At 45.8% G+C, this 16,547-nt stretch overlaps 1 protein-coding gene and 1 long non-coding RNA gene across 3 annotated transcripts in view; one reads left to right on the plus strand and one right to left on the minus strand.

Annotated features, from left to right (window-relative positions):
* The window catches only part of LOC144682965 (nectin-1-like), a 79,853-nt gene that overhangs the window by 61,445 nt on the left and 1,861 nt on the right, over window positions 1-16,547 (plus strand). Inside the window, exon 7 of the mRNA XM_078545897.1 lies at window positions 16,468-16,501. Coding sequence (XP_078402023.1) covers window positions 16,468-16,501 — 34 coding nt within the window. The remainder of the gene's footprint in view (window positions 1-16,467; window positions 16,502-16,547) is intronic.
* Window positions 1-16,547, minus strand: part of LOC144682969 (uncharacterized) — a 192,819-nt gene that overhangs the window by 49,198 nt on the left and 127,074 nt on the right. The gene's annotated exons all lie outside the window — the stretch shown is intronic.

Raw genomic sequence — 16,547 nt, forward strand, 5'->3', positions numbered from 1 at the left:
AATCAGTCAGGCATTAACAATGCATTACCAAACTGCTGATGAGGAGAGCATAAATCACACTGAAATTCATAATGCCATAAACATGAACTTAATCAGAACAGCGGTTAAGCTATCAATAGCGGTGGAGCTGAAAGATCAAATATTCATCCCTTCAGGAGGTATCTACATCAAACTCAACTGCAGGGCTAATGCCTCCAACTTACTTAGCCCAGTTAGATGAATTGATGGCTCCCGGCAGGAGTGGTAAATGAAGTGTTTTACTTAGTCTGATACATACCAGTGATTCCCAATATTCAACATATTAGTCTGTGTCAAAGAAAGCCTCCAGCTCAGGTTACACAAACTCTCAGGCTGGGGAGCAATGTTGAGGAACATCACGGGAAAGAAAAGAGAGGGCTATTTATAATGAGATAATGTACCTCCCAGAAGTCTGCTGTGGAATAATACTGGTGGGAGTTGAGGGGATGGGACATCAAAATAGAAGAACATAGGAACAGAAGAAGGCCATTTCACCCATTGAACCTGTTCTGCTATTTTGTTAGCCTTAGCGCTCCTATGTTTTAATCCCAATTCTACATAATCCCTCCACATAACCCTTCCCAATTCAGTAACTCTCTGGAGAAATTGGGCTCTGTGTCAACCATTATTTAAATGCTACACAGTCTCCTAAAACTCTAAAATAGTGTCTGAGATATACACGCGTATCTCCAATGGGAAGTTCGCTGGACCATCCTGTTAAAGGGGTTTGCTTGCATGCACCCAATAACAGCCGGCAGTATGCAGATTATGACCTCAATCAGCGTGCACTGCCGATTTGACACCAATGTTGCCATTTCTCAATGCCAAGCTTCAACCTACATCTTTCTTAACCTTCCCACAACTGAACAGGATATTAAATAACATGGAGGATGCGCCCCCTCCCCACCCCGTCCAACCCCTGACAGTGCTACTTAAGGAATAATTAACCACTAATAAATTAGCTCTTGAATTATTTCTTCTGGCTGCTTATGCAGTTGTATGCATTTTTGAAGTTTTCCTATACTTGCCTAAGGTTTCAATAATCTACAGAAAGGCTAATGCTGAAGTACATATTTGGTCCTTTAAAAGTTTCTGCTGAAACAAGTTGTTTCTAGGCATGGGTGATTGGATATGTCTTCCTTTGGGATTTAAGTGTGATGAAGAAAAAGGGAGAGAGGTAATGCAGAGCAGGACAAGCTGCTTGAAGAGGGAGGAGGAGGTGAAGAAGGGCTTTCATTAGTTGGCCATATCCACTGAAGATCTAGAGAGAAATTCTCTTATCTCAACCCTGGTGAAGAAATGCTTAATATATCTTTGTTTTACAAAAGAGTTTGTGAGTGAAAACTTGCAACTGTTCCAGTCACAGCTGCAACCTCAAACAAAGAAAGGACTACATTGTTTGTGGTTGTCGAGGTAATTGCAGCTCTTAACATGTATGCCTTTGGCTTCTTCCAGGCTGCTAAGGGAGGTCACTGGGGTTCATTAAACAGAAGGACAGCTTTCCTCTTGCCAAAGACAAGCAGGGGAAACAAGCACGAGTGTTTGCAAAGATTGTGTACTTCCCCATAGTGCAGGGTGCCATTGACTGCACACACATTTTTCTTGTGGCACCTCATGTGAACGCAACTATTTTCATGAACCAAAAGAGATTCCACACCCTCAGAGGGCAGCTAGTGTATGACCACAGGTCTGCTGGTGAATGTTCATTATCATAGCAGTCATCACTTCATTCTGCATCAGTCCTTTGTAAGACCTGGATTTTAACCACCACACCTCTGAAAGTGCTACTTAAGGAATGGCTAACTACTTATAAATTAGTTCTTGGATTATTTCTTCTGGCTGCTTCTGCAGTTGTATGAATTTTTGAAGTTTTCATCCATACTTGCCTAAGGTTTCAATAATCTACAGAAAGGCTAATGCTGAAGTACATTTTTGGCCCTTTAAAAGTTTCTGCTGAAACAAGTTGTTTCTAGGCATGGGTGACCAGATGTGTCTTCTTTTGTGAATTAAGTGTGACGAGGAAAAAGGAAGAGAGGTCATGCAGAGCAGGACACACTGCTTGAAGAGGGAGGAGGAGGTAAAGAAAGGCTTTCATTGGTTGGTCATATCCATTGAAGGTCTAGAGAGAAATTCTCTTATCTCAACTCTAGTGAAGACAATGGTTAATATAGCTTTGTTTTACAAAAGTGTTTTACAAAAGTGAAATCTGGCAAATGCTCCAGCCACAGCTGCAACCTCAAAGCAAAGAAAGGACTACATTGTCTGTGGTTGTCGGGGTAACCACGGCTCTTAACATTTATGCCTTTGGCTTCTTCCAGGCTGCTAAGTTCGTTAAGCAGAAGGACAACTTCCCTCTTATACCACCAAATATCAAAGGCTAGCTACTGGGTGACAAGGGTTCTCCACTCATCTCAAAACCCTGGTCCAGAATCCATGTACATGTGCACAACAGGTCTACAATGACAACCATGCTGCCACAAGGAACATTATAGAGCAGACTACTGGCATGCACAAATAATGCTTCCACTGACTGGAAGCTGAGCAGGTGTCAAAATTCGTGGTGGTATGCTGCATGCTTCACAACCTGGCCATTTTGAAAGAACAAGTCTTGCCACCACCTATCACGTGAGAAGATAAGAAGGGACACGAGAAGGAGGATGAGGACAGCAGTGAAGTGGAGGAAGGGAAGTACAACAGGAAGTGGAGGAACATGAAGAGGACGGGAGGCGACACTGTGGACAGCCCCTTTCTGCCTTGGCTTTATGTAATGAAATAATTAATGTGAGATACCAGTAACCTCAACCATATCGCCCCATTCACCAAGAGCAGATTGGTGAACTGCTGCGGTGTCTTGGAAGCACCTTTGAATATCTAGAACAACAGCAGCAGTAAGAACTTACAAAAAAGCAGTGTGAGTTTCCACTGCATCATTCAAACCTTTGATGGAAGCTGTTTGTGTTACATAGAATCTGTGACGTTGCTCAGCAGTTGCTGCATTATAATGGGTTTCACAGATGTGCTGATGGATGTTGGAAATTAATGACTCCAAGATCTGAACACAACCTAGTACCTGGCTGGCTCCTTGACATTATGGGCAGGCTTTATTTTTTATTTGTCCTTGGGATGTGAGCATGCTGGCAAGACCAACATTTGTTGCCCATCCCTAATTGCCCTTGAAAAGCTGGTGGTGAGCTATTTTCTTGAACTGCTGCAGTCCATGTGATGTAGGTATACCCACAGTGCTGTTAGGAAAGGAGTTCTATCATTTTCACTCAGCGACAGTAAAGGAACAGTGATATAATTCCAAGTCTGGATGGTGTTTGGCTTGGAAGAGAACTTGAAGTATTCCCATGTGCCTGCTGCCCTGGTCTTTCCAGGTGGTAGAGTTTGCGGGTTTGGAAGTTGCTGTCAAAAGAGCCTTGGTGAGTTGCAGTTCATTTTGTAGATGGTAAACACTGCTGCTACTATGTGCCGATGATAGAGGGAGTGAATGTTTAAGGTAGTGGATATGGTCCTGATCAAATGGCTGCTTTGTCTTGGATGTGTCAAGCATCTTGAGTATTGTTAGAACTGTACTCATCCAGACAACTGGAGAGAATTCCATCATAATTCTGACTTGTTCCTTATAGATGATGGGCAGGATTTGGGGAGTGAGGAGGTGAGTTACTTGCTAGAGAATTTCCAGCCCTTGTAGCCACAGTATTTATATGGCTGGTCCAGTTCAGTTTCTGGTCAATGGTAACCCTCCAGGATGTTGATGGTGGGGGATTCAATGACAGCAATGCCATTGAATGTCAAGGGATGATGGTTAGGTTCTCTCTTGTTGGATATGGTCATTGCCTTGCACCTGTGTAGCACAAATGTGACTTGCCACTTATCCGCCCAAATCTGAATGTTGTCCAGCTCTTGCTCCATATGGACATGGAATGCTTCAGTGTCTGAGGAGTCGCAAATGGTGCTGAACATTGTGCAATCATCAGCAAACATCCCCACTTCAGGTCTTACATCAGAGGGAAGAGTTATTGATAAAGCAGCTGAAGATGGTTGGGCCTAGGACACTGCCCTGAGGAACTCCTGCAGTGACATCCCAGGGCTGAGATGATTGACCTCCAACAACCACAACCATCTTCTTTTGTGCTACATATGATTGCAACCAGTGGAGAGTTCTCCCCCTAGTTCCCCTTGACTTCAGTTTTGTTTGGGCTCCTTGATGCCACACGGGATAAAATGTTGCCTTTCATGTCAAGACAGCCATGCTCACTTCACCTCCGGAATTCAACTCTTTAATCACTTTTGGACCAAGTCTCTAATGAGGTCAGGAGCTAAGCGGTCTTGCCAGGTCCCAAATTGTGCATAGTTAGGCATGTTATTGCTGTGTTAGCGCTGTGTGACAGCATTGTGAAATATACCTTGCATCACCTTGCTGAAGACTGAGGGTAGACTGAAGGGGCAATAATTGGCTGGAATTGGATTTGTCCTGTTTTTCATAGACAGGACATACCAGGGCAATTTTCCACATTGTCGGATTGATGCCATTGTTGTTGCTGTACTGGTACAGCTTGGCTAGGGATGTGACTATTTCTAGAGCACAAATTTCAGTACTACAGCTGGGATGTTGTCAGGGCCCATAACCTTTGGTTCATTCAGTGCCTTCAGCTGTTTATTGGTTCATGTCATGTGCAGTGAATCGAATTATCTGAAGATTAGCATCTGTGATGCTGGGGACCTCAGAAGGAGGCCGAGTTGGATCATCCACTTGGCAGTGCTGGTTGAAGATGATTGCAAATGCTTCGGCCTTGTCTTTTGCACTGATGTGCTGGGCTCCCCCATCATTGAGGATGGGGATATTTGTGGAGCCTCCTCCAGTGAGTTGTTTGATTGTCCAACATCATTCATGATTGGATGTGGCAGGACTGCAGAGCTTTGATCTGATCCGTTAATTGTAGGATCACTTAGCTTTCTCTATACTATGCTGCTTTTGCTGTTTGGCATGCATGTATTCCTATGCTGTAGCTTCACCATGTTGGCAGCTCAATTTTAGTTAGGTCTGGTGCTGCTTCTGGTGCTTCTGTCAGACTTTCCGGTACACCAAACCTTTGGATATGTATACCCATTAGCCTCCTTCTATCACCTGGCCCATCAAAGTCCTTGTCTGACTTGTCTGCAGCAGAATGCGAACTTACTCTCCAGTGACCTAGCACTTAGACCATCCTCCCCACTGCACTAACTCCTGCACTTTTGTGCCCAATGTCTCACTCTCTGTGGGCAGGATCCTCCGGTCCCACCAGCAACCAGGAGTGTGGTGGGCGGGAGAACCTATTTTGGCATGAGGCTGAAAATCTGTTTCCTGACATCGGAATGAACTGTAGGAATTTTGTTCTCGGGACTTTAAAGGTGAAATAAAGGTGGGTCAAGCTCCCCAACAAAGTTAGAACGTTCAGTTTTACGACTATAAGTGACACGCACCTGGCAAGCTTCACCTCTTCCGCTACTTTGAGGTCAGTGGACACTGTTTTTGCCTTCTTGGGGACCGCTCATAACTTCACTCATATCGAATGCTGGTAGCAAAAGCTGCACCAAGGCTGGGCATGGGATGCAGGTGAAGGCTCAAAGATGGGGTAGGGTGGATGAAAGCTGGGCAGGGGAGGCATGCTAAAGGGGTTGGGGTGGAAGGGAGGGGGAAAATGTCTGGGGAAAGGGGGGAAGCGAGTGTCTGGGGAAGTGTGAGTGGGGTGGGGGGAGAGTATCTGAAGACTGTTGAGGAGAGAATGTCCTAGAGGATGGGATCAGTGGTGTTGATGGTCGAGTCCTGGGGGTTGAACTCAGGGTATTGGTCAGAGGAGGGAACAGTCACAGTCAGAGGGGGGAAACATAGAAAATAGGAGCAGGAGTAGGTCATTCAGCCCTTCGAACATGATAATGGCTGATCCTCTATCTCAACACCATACTCCCGCTCTCTCCCCATACCCCTTGATGCTTTTAGAGTCTAGGAATCTATTTCCTTCTTAAATATATTCAGTGACTAGGACTCCACAGCCTTCTGTGGTAGAGAATTCCACAGGTTCACCATCCTGTGAATGAAGAAGTTTCTCCTTATCTCAGTCCTAAATGGGCTACCCCGTATCCCAAGACTGTGACCCCTTGTTTTAAACTTCCCCAGCCAGAGGAAATATCATCCCTGCATCTAGTCTGTCCAGCCCCTTCAGAAATTTACATGTTTCAATATGATCCCCTCTCATTCTTCTAAACTCCAGTGAATACAGGCTCAGTTGACCCAATCTCTCCTCACATGACAATCCTACCATCCAGGAATCAGTGTAGTGTACCTTTGTTGCATTCCCTCTACGGCAAGTATACCCTTTCTTAGGTAAGGAGACCAAAACTGCACACGATACTCCAGGTGTGGCCTCACCAAGGCCCTGTACATAAGAACATAAGAAATAGGAGCAGGGGTAGGCCATTCAGCCCATTAAGCTTGCCCCACCATTCAATAGGATCATGGCTGATGTGCCCCAGATCTGCCTCAACTCCTCTTTCATGCTAGCTCCTCATAGCCCTCAACTCTCCGATATTTCAAAAATCTATCTACCTCTTCTTTAAATGCTTTCAGTGATATAGCCTCCACAACTATCTAGTGAATTCCAGACTTCACTACCCTCTGAGAGAAGAAATTCCTTCACATCACAGTTTGAATGATTGTCCCCTTATTCTGTAACTCTGCCCCCGAGTTCGAGGTTTCCTCACTAGTGGAAACATCTTTTCAACATCTACCTTGTTAAGCCCCCTCAGAATCTTATACATTTCATTAAGAGCACCACTTATTCTTCTAAACTTTAGTGAATAAAGGCCTAACTTGTTTCACTGTTCTTGATAAGTCAACCTCTTCATCCCAGGAATCAGCCTAGTGAATCTCTTTTGAACTGCCTCCAATGCCAGTATATCCTTTCTTAAATACGGGGGCCAAAACTGTACACAGTACTCCAGGTGCAGCCTCACCAACACCCTGTACAGTTGTAACAAGACTTCCCTATTTTTAAACTCCAACCCCCTAGCAATTCAGGTCAAAATTCCATTTGTCTTCTTAATTACTTGCTGCACCTGCATGCTAACTTTTTGTATTCCATGCACAAGAGATACCCAGATCCCTCTGTGCTGTTCACGGACTCGAAATGTTAACTCTGTCTTCCTCTCCACAGATGCTGTCAGACCTGCTGAGTTTTTCCAGCAATTTTTGTTTTTGTTTCAGATTTCCAATATCCACGATATTTTGCTTTTACCCTCTGTGCTGCACTTTTTTGGAATCTCTCCATTTAAATAATACACTGCCTTTTGCTGCTTCCTACCAAAGTGCATGACCTCACATTTTACTACATTAAACTCCATCTGCCAAGTATAGGTTCAGTAAGACATCGTTGCTCCTGTATTCAAGTCCTCTCGCAATGAAGGCCAACGTACCATTTCCCTTCTTAACTGCTTGCTGCACCTGCATGCTTGCTTTCAGTGATTGATGTACAAGGACACCCAGGTCCCTTTGAACATCAACATTTCCCAATCTATCACCATTTAAATAATACTCTGCCATTCTGTTTTTCCTACCAAAGTGGATAACTTCACACTTATCCAGTTTGTACTGCATCTGCCATGTATTTACCCACTCGCCCAACCTGTCTGAATTGCCTTGAAGCCTCTTAACATCCTCCTCACTGCTCACATTCCCACCAAGTTTCATGTCGTCAGCAAAATTGGAAATATTACATTTGATTCCCTCATCCAAATCATTGACATATATTATGAATAGCTGGGGCCCAAGCACTGATCCCTGCGGTACCCCACTAGTCATCGCCTGCCACTCTAAAAAAGACCCATTTATTCCATCTCTCTGTTTCCTGTCTGCTAACCAATTCTCAATCCATGTTAATATATTACCCCCAATCCCATGTGCTTTAATTTTACACACTAACCACTTATGTGGGGCTTTATCAAAAGCTTTCTGAAAATCCAAATACACCACATCCACTGGTTCTCCCTTACCTATTCTGCTAGTTACGTCCTCAAAAAACTCCAGCAAGTTTGTCAAACATGATTTCCCTGTCATAAATCCTTGTTGACTTTGCCTAATCCCATTGATGTTTTCTAAGTGGAGTGTGGTAGGGTGGCAGATCCAGGGTGATAATTTGGCAGGTGGAGGTTTCATGTTGTTGGGGGGGAGGGGGTCACAGAGTCAGACTGGACAGGTGGTTTGGATAATGGGAAGGGTCAGGTTGAGCAAGGGGCCAGTAATGGGTGTTGGCTCTGAAGGGAGGGAAGGCATGTGGAGGTGGATCGTGATAGGGTCCAGGGTAACAGGGGGAGGTTCAAGGGTGACAGAGGGGAGACGAATGGTGATATTGGGTGGGTCAAGGGTGATAGGGGAAATTTCGTAGGTAACAGGGGGAGGGTGAAAGGTGGTGGGCTGAATTTGGAAGGTGGCACCCACCATTTTTCAAATATGACCTTGACAACACAGTTAGTCAGTAAGTGCGATCCCTCAAAGTGGGAGGAGGGTCTTTTCAGGTGGGTAGATTTCGAGGACAGTACAAGTGGCCAACTAAAGTGACACTCTAATAATCATGAGGTGACTGGATGTCAAACATGCTCAGTTATGTTCGTCTCTGGTAAAGCCCGCATGGAAGTAAGTTTGTTCCACCCCATGGGTCTCATAACATTGAGACCCCAGCAAGATGTGGAGCTGCTGTTCATTCTGTGCATTTGCCATCAGCTGCAGTCAGAGGCAGGGATGAAGGCAAAAAGGGAGATGGGTGTCTCCAACAGGCACAGTTGGTGGATGCAGCCAACTCACGACTCCAAACCTCCATCCTCCCAAGTGAGTGGTCATACTTGACAAGGGCTCATGTGGTAAGTCTTTCTATGCTGCCAAGGCAATGGTCTTTCTATAGAGTCTTGAGCATTGTGGAGGCAAGCGGAATAGTGTCAGAAGGAGGCTTCACACACATGGCTTTCAACAGCCTGGTCAAAGAGCAATATCTCCATGTGCAGTCATATATGAATGAGAGGAACACTCACCTCTGGTCCCCCAGGATGTCCTTCACCAGGAAGGGGGATGCCATGTCTAGACAGAGGCCAGGCAAAGGGCTTATCACTGGCTTGCTGGCTTTGAGATAGAGGGAAACCTGTAAAAGACATAGGTGCTAAATTTATTACTTCAGTGCTTTCATAGATCCACTGAGGCTTTGATGATGCAGGCCCCAGGCAACCCTGACTTGGTAATCCCTCACATCCAGATGAGGTGAAGGAGGGACCAGTGCAGGTTGGCACAGGGCCAGGAGGAGCAACAGCCTGAGCAACAAGAGGCAGTGGGGCCTCAAGAAGATCAAGATGCTGGCAAACAGGGTCCACTTCAAAGGTCACCATTGGCTCAAACATGGGTATATTGCAGGTGATATACACTTACCTACAAATGAGCGGAAGACAATGCCAGAGGCCCCTTTGGATATCCTGGGATGTGGTTACTCACACCTGCCAGCTTCTCCACAACAAGCTGTGGCTGCAAGGACTTGGAATGCCAGTGGCATTGAAGGTCACCGCCACCTTGAAGTTCTTTGCCAATGGATTCTTCTAGGGCTCCACTGGCGATTTGTGTGGCATCTCCCAGTCAGTGATACACAAGTGCACACGGGAGGTCACGGGGGGCCTGTTCAGGAGAGTGCACCAATTTGTCCAATTCCATCTGGATCCTGAAAGCCATTTGGGATTTGCAGCAATATCAGGTTTCCAGTAAGCGCATGGTGCACACATGTGGCCTTGAGCACTCTCTGACAACAGCCAGTCACATTTATCAATAGGACGTGCAGCTGATATGTGATCACTGAAGGCAAATCCTAAAAGTTTGTGCTCAGTTTGCAGGGAGCTCACACAGTGCATACATTCTAACTCACTCCCAGGTGCCATAAGTTTTTGAAGGACCTTGGCAATTGCAGGGCTAGCTACTCAGGGACAACAGATACCTCCAGAAGACTTGGGGCAGAATTTTGCCCTCGGTTGGCGGGCGGGCCCCACTGGCTCGGCGGCGGGCGGACAGCCGACCCCCGCCACCGAAACGGGCCCCGCCGCCATTTTGAGTGGGAGGGCCAATTAAGGCCGGCCTAGCGGCCTTCCCGGCAGAAAGTGCTATGTGCTTCCTGTGCGGGGTGGGGAGGGATTCCCCATCTATCAAACTGCGCTCTTTCGCGCATGCACACAAAAGAGTGCACTGCTCCCTGAGGCAAAGTCCTGTCTCAGGGAGATTAGTGACAGGTAAGAAAAGTCAAAAAATAGAAAAATTAAAAAATTATTAACATGTCCCCCTCATGTGACAATGTCACACGAGATGGGACATGTTAATAAAAATGACATAAACTTTATTGGACTTTTTAAAAATGGACATGAAACCTCATCCCGCCAGTGGATGAGGTTTCATGTATTATCAGGAGCCCGCTGGGGCTCCTGGCCTGCCCACCAGCCTTAAGGTTGGACCGGCAGGTCTTTAATTATCTTAATTAGCCTGTCAATGGCCTTAATTGGCCATTGACAGGTCAGCGGGTGGACAGCTGATTTCGCTGTCCGCCCGCCTTCCTAACAGTTTAAAGGGACCGGGATGATGTCGGGGATTCTACCTGATGTCATCCCACATCATTTTCCCGTCGGTGAGCGGGCCCCGCCCCCAAATCGCCGACAGGAAAATCCAGGCCTTGGTTGATGACATCAGTTCACCATCTGCAGAATGCTGCTGAGAAGAGGTATAATGATGCCCTTGCCTCCACCAGGTCCATGACTGAGCAGACAAAAGGCCTCCTAAAGATGAGGTTCAGATGTTTGGACTGATCAGATGGAGCTCTCCAATACTCGCCTCATAGAGTGTCCCGAATCATTGTTGTGTGCTGCGCCCTGCACAACCTAATACTACAACGGGGATGTCTTAGCTGAGGGAGACATGGAGGAGCAAGCTGTCTCCTCTGACAAAGAGGACAGCGAAGGGGATGGAGCTGATGAGGGCCAGGATGTCATCAAGCCACATGCAGAGGCCCTAGCATTGGTAAAACGCTGCAGACGGGCCCGTGGCAATCTGATAGCTATCAGATTCCAGGCAGAGTAAGCTGCCGACACATTTGTTGAATATTTTGGTTTTCTATCTTCTGCTGGCTGGAAGGTCCCAGCACCTTTTTTATTACAGACATTATTTTTCTCTGATGTACATTGATTTATGATAGATGAATTAAACTGCACTAGTTGCCGTTGACCCTGCTGTTGTTTTGATCCTTTGTATGCGCCAAACTATGCTAATATGCAGAGGCCTGGCACTAAATGTGTGCACAGAACCTGCCAGAACCATAACAGCAGACAGAACATGGATGGACCCCTCTAGCCTTCAGTCCAGCCTGCGCATTGCCTCTGGTAACTCTCCCTGATGTTCCCCTGCCTGTTTCTGCATCTCCAACAGGTCTCTTAGGGCCGAGTCCAGAGGCTCGTCATCTGCTTGGGGCTCAGCAGGGACCTGGTCTCCAGCAGTCCTCTGAGTATCAGAGGCACTTCCTGTGCCAGCTGTGGATCTGTGTCAGCGATGTGCTCACCAGATTGTGACCCCGAGCCTAATCTAGAACTCAGACCCACTGAGGTGAGTGTATCTGTGTGGAGTGTGTAGGTGAACACCATGATAGTGCATCCTCTGAGGGTTCAGAGGCACCCTCCTCAGAGGTGGGTTTGGGGTTGGGGCCATGTCTGGTCTACCTTGTGGTCCTCCCGCTTTCTTGCTGGTACCTGGAGTAGAGAAAAGAAAGATTTAGTGATTGACTAAGTATGCAGGTTCATTATTTAAATACACCTCACTCAGTGGGCATAGCTGACAACTGCAGACTGGAGGCATCTTCGCTGGCTTCCTGCTGGGGGAGTCCTGTCTCGCCTTTGGCACAGGCACCGTCCTGCTCCTCTCTGGTTAGCTCGGCAGCCATCTCCTCACACAGGGTGAGAACTTGAATATCAGGGATTCCCCCTCCGGTCTGTGGGCATTTTGCTTGTTGTAGGCATTCTCCTGCTGCAGAAAGACAGAAGAATTGCTTATCATGCCAGTGGTAGTATGAGCAGTTCAGGATCATGCATGCCTGTGGCAGCTGCTGAGTCCTCCCTAGTAAGTGATTAAGGAGCCTGTTGCCCTGCAACTGATATGAGATTGAGAGCATGAAGTGACTGGCGCACATTCAGTGCAGGTGTCCCATCTTCTGGTGAGTGCTGCAACCCAAACTCGTGTGTGACATCCCTGTGAACTCGCACACTTAGATTGCCCGATGCCCTTATGAGAGTGCCAGTTTGCAGTGAGTAGATGGTACACTTGTCCTGGCGGAGCTCAGCAGATCATTCATCATCTTCTGACACTGCTGGGTGTCTCTGTACTGAACTCCATGGGCGCAAACCTCTGCTGCGACCGCTGTGGTCAGATGGGAGGGTCTCCTACTGCCTTCCCGGAGAAACAGCACCTGCCGCTTTTCCTGGATGGCCTGGAGGCAAGTCTGCAGGGAGACTGCACAACCGCAGGGCCCAATGTTGTTGTCTTCTCTTCGACATTCTGTTTGATGCAGAGTATGGAACTTCTGGCTTGCAGTGAGTGCATGGCTGGCCACTGCCCTTTCGGTATGGCGCCCGGACCTTGGACCCCATGAGGTAATGACAGGGACAGCGACTTCCTGCCCACCCCAACCACAAGATTTGCCATGCTCTGCATGGATGAATAAGTAATGAGTTGAAGAGCGCAAAATCGTGTGAGTTCAGCTATCCGGCTCCCCAGCAGGATTCACTCCCACTTCTGCACCCGCCCTCAAACTTAGACTTCAGAGCTCAAGATTCCGTCCCTAGTCTCTAAAATATGTGCAGATTCTGAGCTGGTGGCTGCAGCTGTAAGATCAAGTGATGGTACCTCCTCAACTTCACATTCTTTTTCACTTTCTCCACTGACTTTGAAGCCTCCAGTGGCTAATAAAGGGACAAGGGTTGGATTGTGCTGAAGCGAGTGAAGAAAGTAAGACACGTATGCTTACACCATCTGCAACTCCTAAATCAGAAGAAATTGTGGGATGAGGGAAATGTGAGATGGGAGAGGGAGGATTAGGTATGCAGATGCCTTTGTTATTGATCACTTCAACCCCGTTGATGGCCATGGCCTCAGTGATGTGCCTTCACATGATGGCCGGTATTGTCTCCTCCATAGGGCTAAAACATGCAGCCTTGCTTGTCCTCTAGTTTTTTGCTGCTGTGTGCTACTGTGTGCATTCTTCCCATGCAAGAATGAAAGGAATATGTCATTACATATCTTGCAATAGGTTTGGCTGATCTCGCTGTCTTGGCTGAATACTTTGCAGTGTTTGCCAGCTTTAAGTTATGTTTGCAAATCTTGCAACAAAGCTAAGTGTGAGAGCTGTGCAAATTTTATTAACTGAAAGCTTGAGTACTGATTGATAGAGTTTATTGATAGGTGGGTGATGAAGGTGTAATGAATTGAGAGTGGATGAGGCTAGTGGTGCAGTGGTAGGATATGTCATTTAAAAATTAACTCATTCACCTTGACAACTCGTGAGATTACTAAACCTCTTCCTGTACTGCATTCATATTCTTGGAACAATAATCCATTGAAGTCACCGCTACTTATTGCCACTGTCTCCTGAAAATTTGTCTAGAAGGCCTGCTGTCCCCTGTGGAGACAAGATGTCTCTTCCAGAAGATTGCCAGCCCAGCGTCTGAAAACCTGGTGCCCGCTCTCTTGCATGTTCAGCCATTGCTCAAAGTATTGGGGCACAGATTCAGTTTTGAAATGCCTCTCATCACTTCTTGCAACTATAATGCACCTCCCCTCGAAGAGGTTTTGTTTGCAACATAATGAATGGCGGCCCCGGGTTCATCATGTATTACAATCCCCGCATCTGTTTTTGGGAGTTGGTTCACCCACTCTGTCTTTGTACACCTTTTCTTCCTTTTCAACTGTGCCCATTTGGGACTCTATACTCCACACTTTCACAGACCTTTTTTTGAAGGAATTGATCCTGGGTTAACTATTACCCTGAGCTCTGAAGAAGAACCGTGCTGGCTCGAAATGTTAACTCTGTTTCTCTCTCCACAGACGCTGTCAGACCTGCTGAGTTTTTCCAGCATTTTCTGTTTTTATTAATTAGTGCCCCATTCAGCTTGGAGTCCAGGATTATGTGTCCTTGTTCTGGATTTCCCGATGAGACGGAAGAAAATCTCTGTGCACCTTTTGAATTCCTTTCATCGTCTTAAACACTTTGGTCAGAGCAGCCTGAAATTTTCCTTGCCTTTATGCAATTTAACCTAAATTTATGCAGTGCCCTATTACAGCTCATTGCTTCCATCCTTGTTACCATTCTGGTGAACCACAGTTGGATTGTTTCCAGTATATCATTACCAGTTGGGGCACCCACAGTTAAGCATGATTGAACTACACCATAGTCGAATATTCCTGACATGCGATGCCACTCACAGGGAGCTAGAAAATCCCAGGGTGGAGTATTTTACAACCATTGACTGCAATGATGTAAAACACTCTTACGGAGAACCTAGAATCCTATGGGATATTTTGATCACCTTTTTTTGCACCTCTAAATTAGCCCTTCATAATTTACATATCTGGACATTTACATATCCCTCACCCCATGCTTCTGCATTTGGTTTGCACTTGTACCTGCCATTTTCTGCTGCAATGCTACCTGCTCTTCTGCCTGCATACTCACCCTACAGAGGACAATCCAAACTGGGATGGTGGAGTTAACGATTAATGAGAGCAGTATATAATCCTTCTGATTTATTATTGTTAAAGAGTGATTTAATAGCCAGTCCTGTTCCCTCATTAAATCTGCATGATCTATATATTTGGGGCAACAATGCATTGAAGGAATTAGCCAAATGGAGAGCTAGGCTGATTTGGCAGATTTACCTTAATAATCAAGTTTATTTATTGAGATAAAGATTTATGAAAATTAGTATGAATTCATACCAAACAAAAAGTTGCAATAAAAGAAGATGGCCTAGAAAATCAGGTGGGCCTGTTCTTGGACACCTTGCACATACAGAGTAAGCAGCCTATGTTTAAATGCAAATATCCAAGGAGCCCTGGATTTTGGGCCTCAGATTTCATCAGAATATAAATGGCACAGGCTAGTGCTCCTACTTCTAGGTAAGTGATTTGGTTGGATCTCAATGGTCTAGAAGAGGAACAGATGGGCCTCGGAGTCCATGACCGGATTTAATCTGGTAATAGGTAGGAAGATTGCAGGCTTAGGGAATACCGTTGGCTGTAAACTAGGTTAGAAAGACCCAAGATCTTAGGAATACTGTTAGGGAGGTGGTTAACTGCAAGATTGCAGATCTTGGGATTACTTTTGGGGAGTGATGAGTGCTCTTGGTGTGGAACAAGGAGGTCAGGGCCAGGCCTAAGTACTAGGGTCCGGGGGAGATCGGGTGCAGGAGGATGGCTTGGAGGCTGGAGTCAGGAGTGAGGTCAGAGATATCAGAAGAGGGAGCAACTGTGATTATGATAAATATTTACGTTTTTTTAACTTATGTAGTGTTTAGCTTTGCTTCTTCAAGAGGCAATCAGCACTGGCGGTAGCTGCCTCACAGAAAACCAAAGTACAGCAGGGGCCTAAAGTAGGCACTGCAGTTCCAAATGCAAATTGCTAACAGCTGATTTAGACATGGATAACAGATATCTCTTCTTTGTCCTTTACCATGATGTTGCTTGGTGAGATTTACAGAAGTGTGTGTCAGTCCATTTGGTCCCCAAACAGCAACCATCACGCACAAACAATAGTGCTACTGATCCTAATTTTGCACACAGTCAGTCATAAGTTATGATAAAAACAAAAACAAAAATAGCTGGAAAAACTCAGCAGGTCTGACAGCATCTGCGGAGAGGAATACAGTTAATGTTTCGAGTCCGAATGACTCTTCATCAGAACTAAGAAATATAGAAATGAGGTGAAATATAAGCTAGTTGAGGGGGGTGAGACAGGTAGAGCTGGATAGAGGGCCAGTGATAGGCGGAGGCAAAGAAGAGATTGCCAAAGATGTCATAGACAAAAGGACAAAGAGGTGTTGACGGTGGTGATATTAGCTAAGGAATGTGCTAATGGTGACATTAAGGGTAGAAAGCAGGACGAGCAAGGTACAGACAGCCCTAGTGGGGGTGGGGTAGGGGGAAGGGATCGAAATAGGCTAAAAGGTAGAGATAAAACAATGCATGGAATGTATGCATTAAAAATAATGGAAATAGGTGGGAAAAGAAAAATATATTTAAAAAAAAAGATAAATTATTGGAAAAAGGGGGATCGGAAAGGGTTATGATAAGTTGTGATAAATTTGAAATCATATTATTGGTAAAATGTACTGAAGTATTGAAACCTTGTATTTCAGGCATAAAAGGAAGCAACTGGTTGTTATTCCCCAGGTGAGAACATATTACTCTTTATTCTTAGGAATTTGTTGATTATTTT

This window comes from Cetorhinus maximus, chromosome 7 (assembly GCF_964194155.1).
Source record: "Cetorhinus maximus chromosome 7, sCetMax3.hap1.1, whole genome shotgun sequence".
NCBI lineage: Eukaryota > Metazoa > Chordata > Chondrichthyes > Lamniformes > Cetorhinidae > Cetorhinus > Cetorhinus maximus.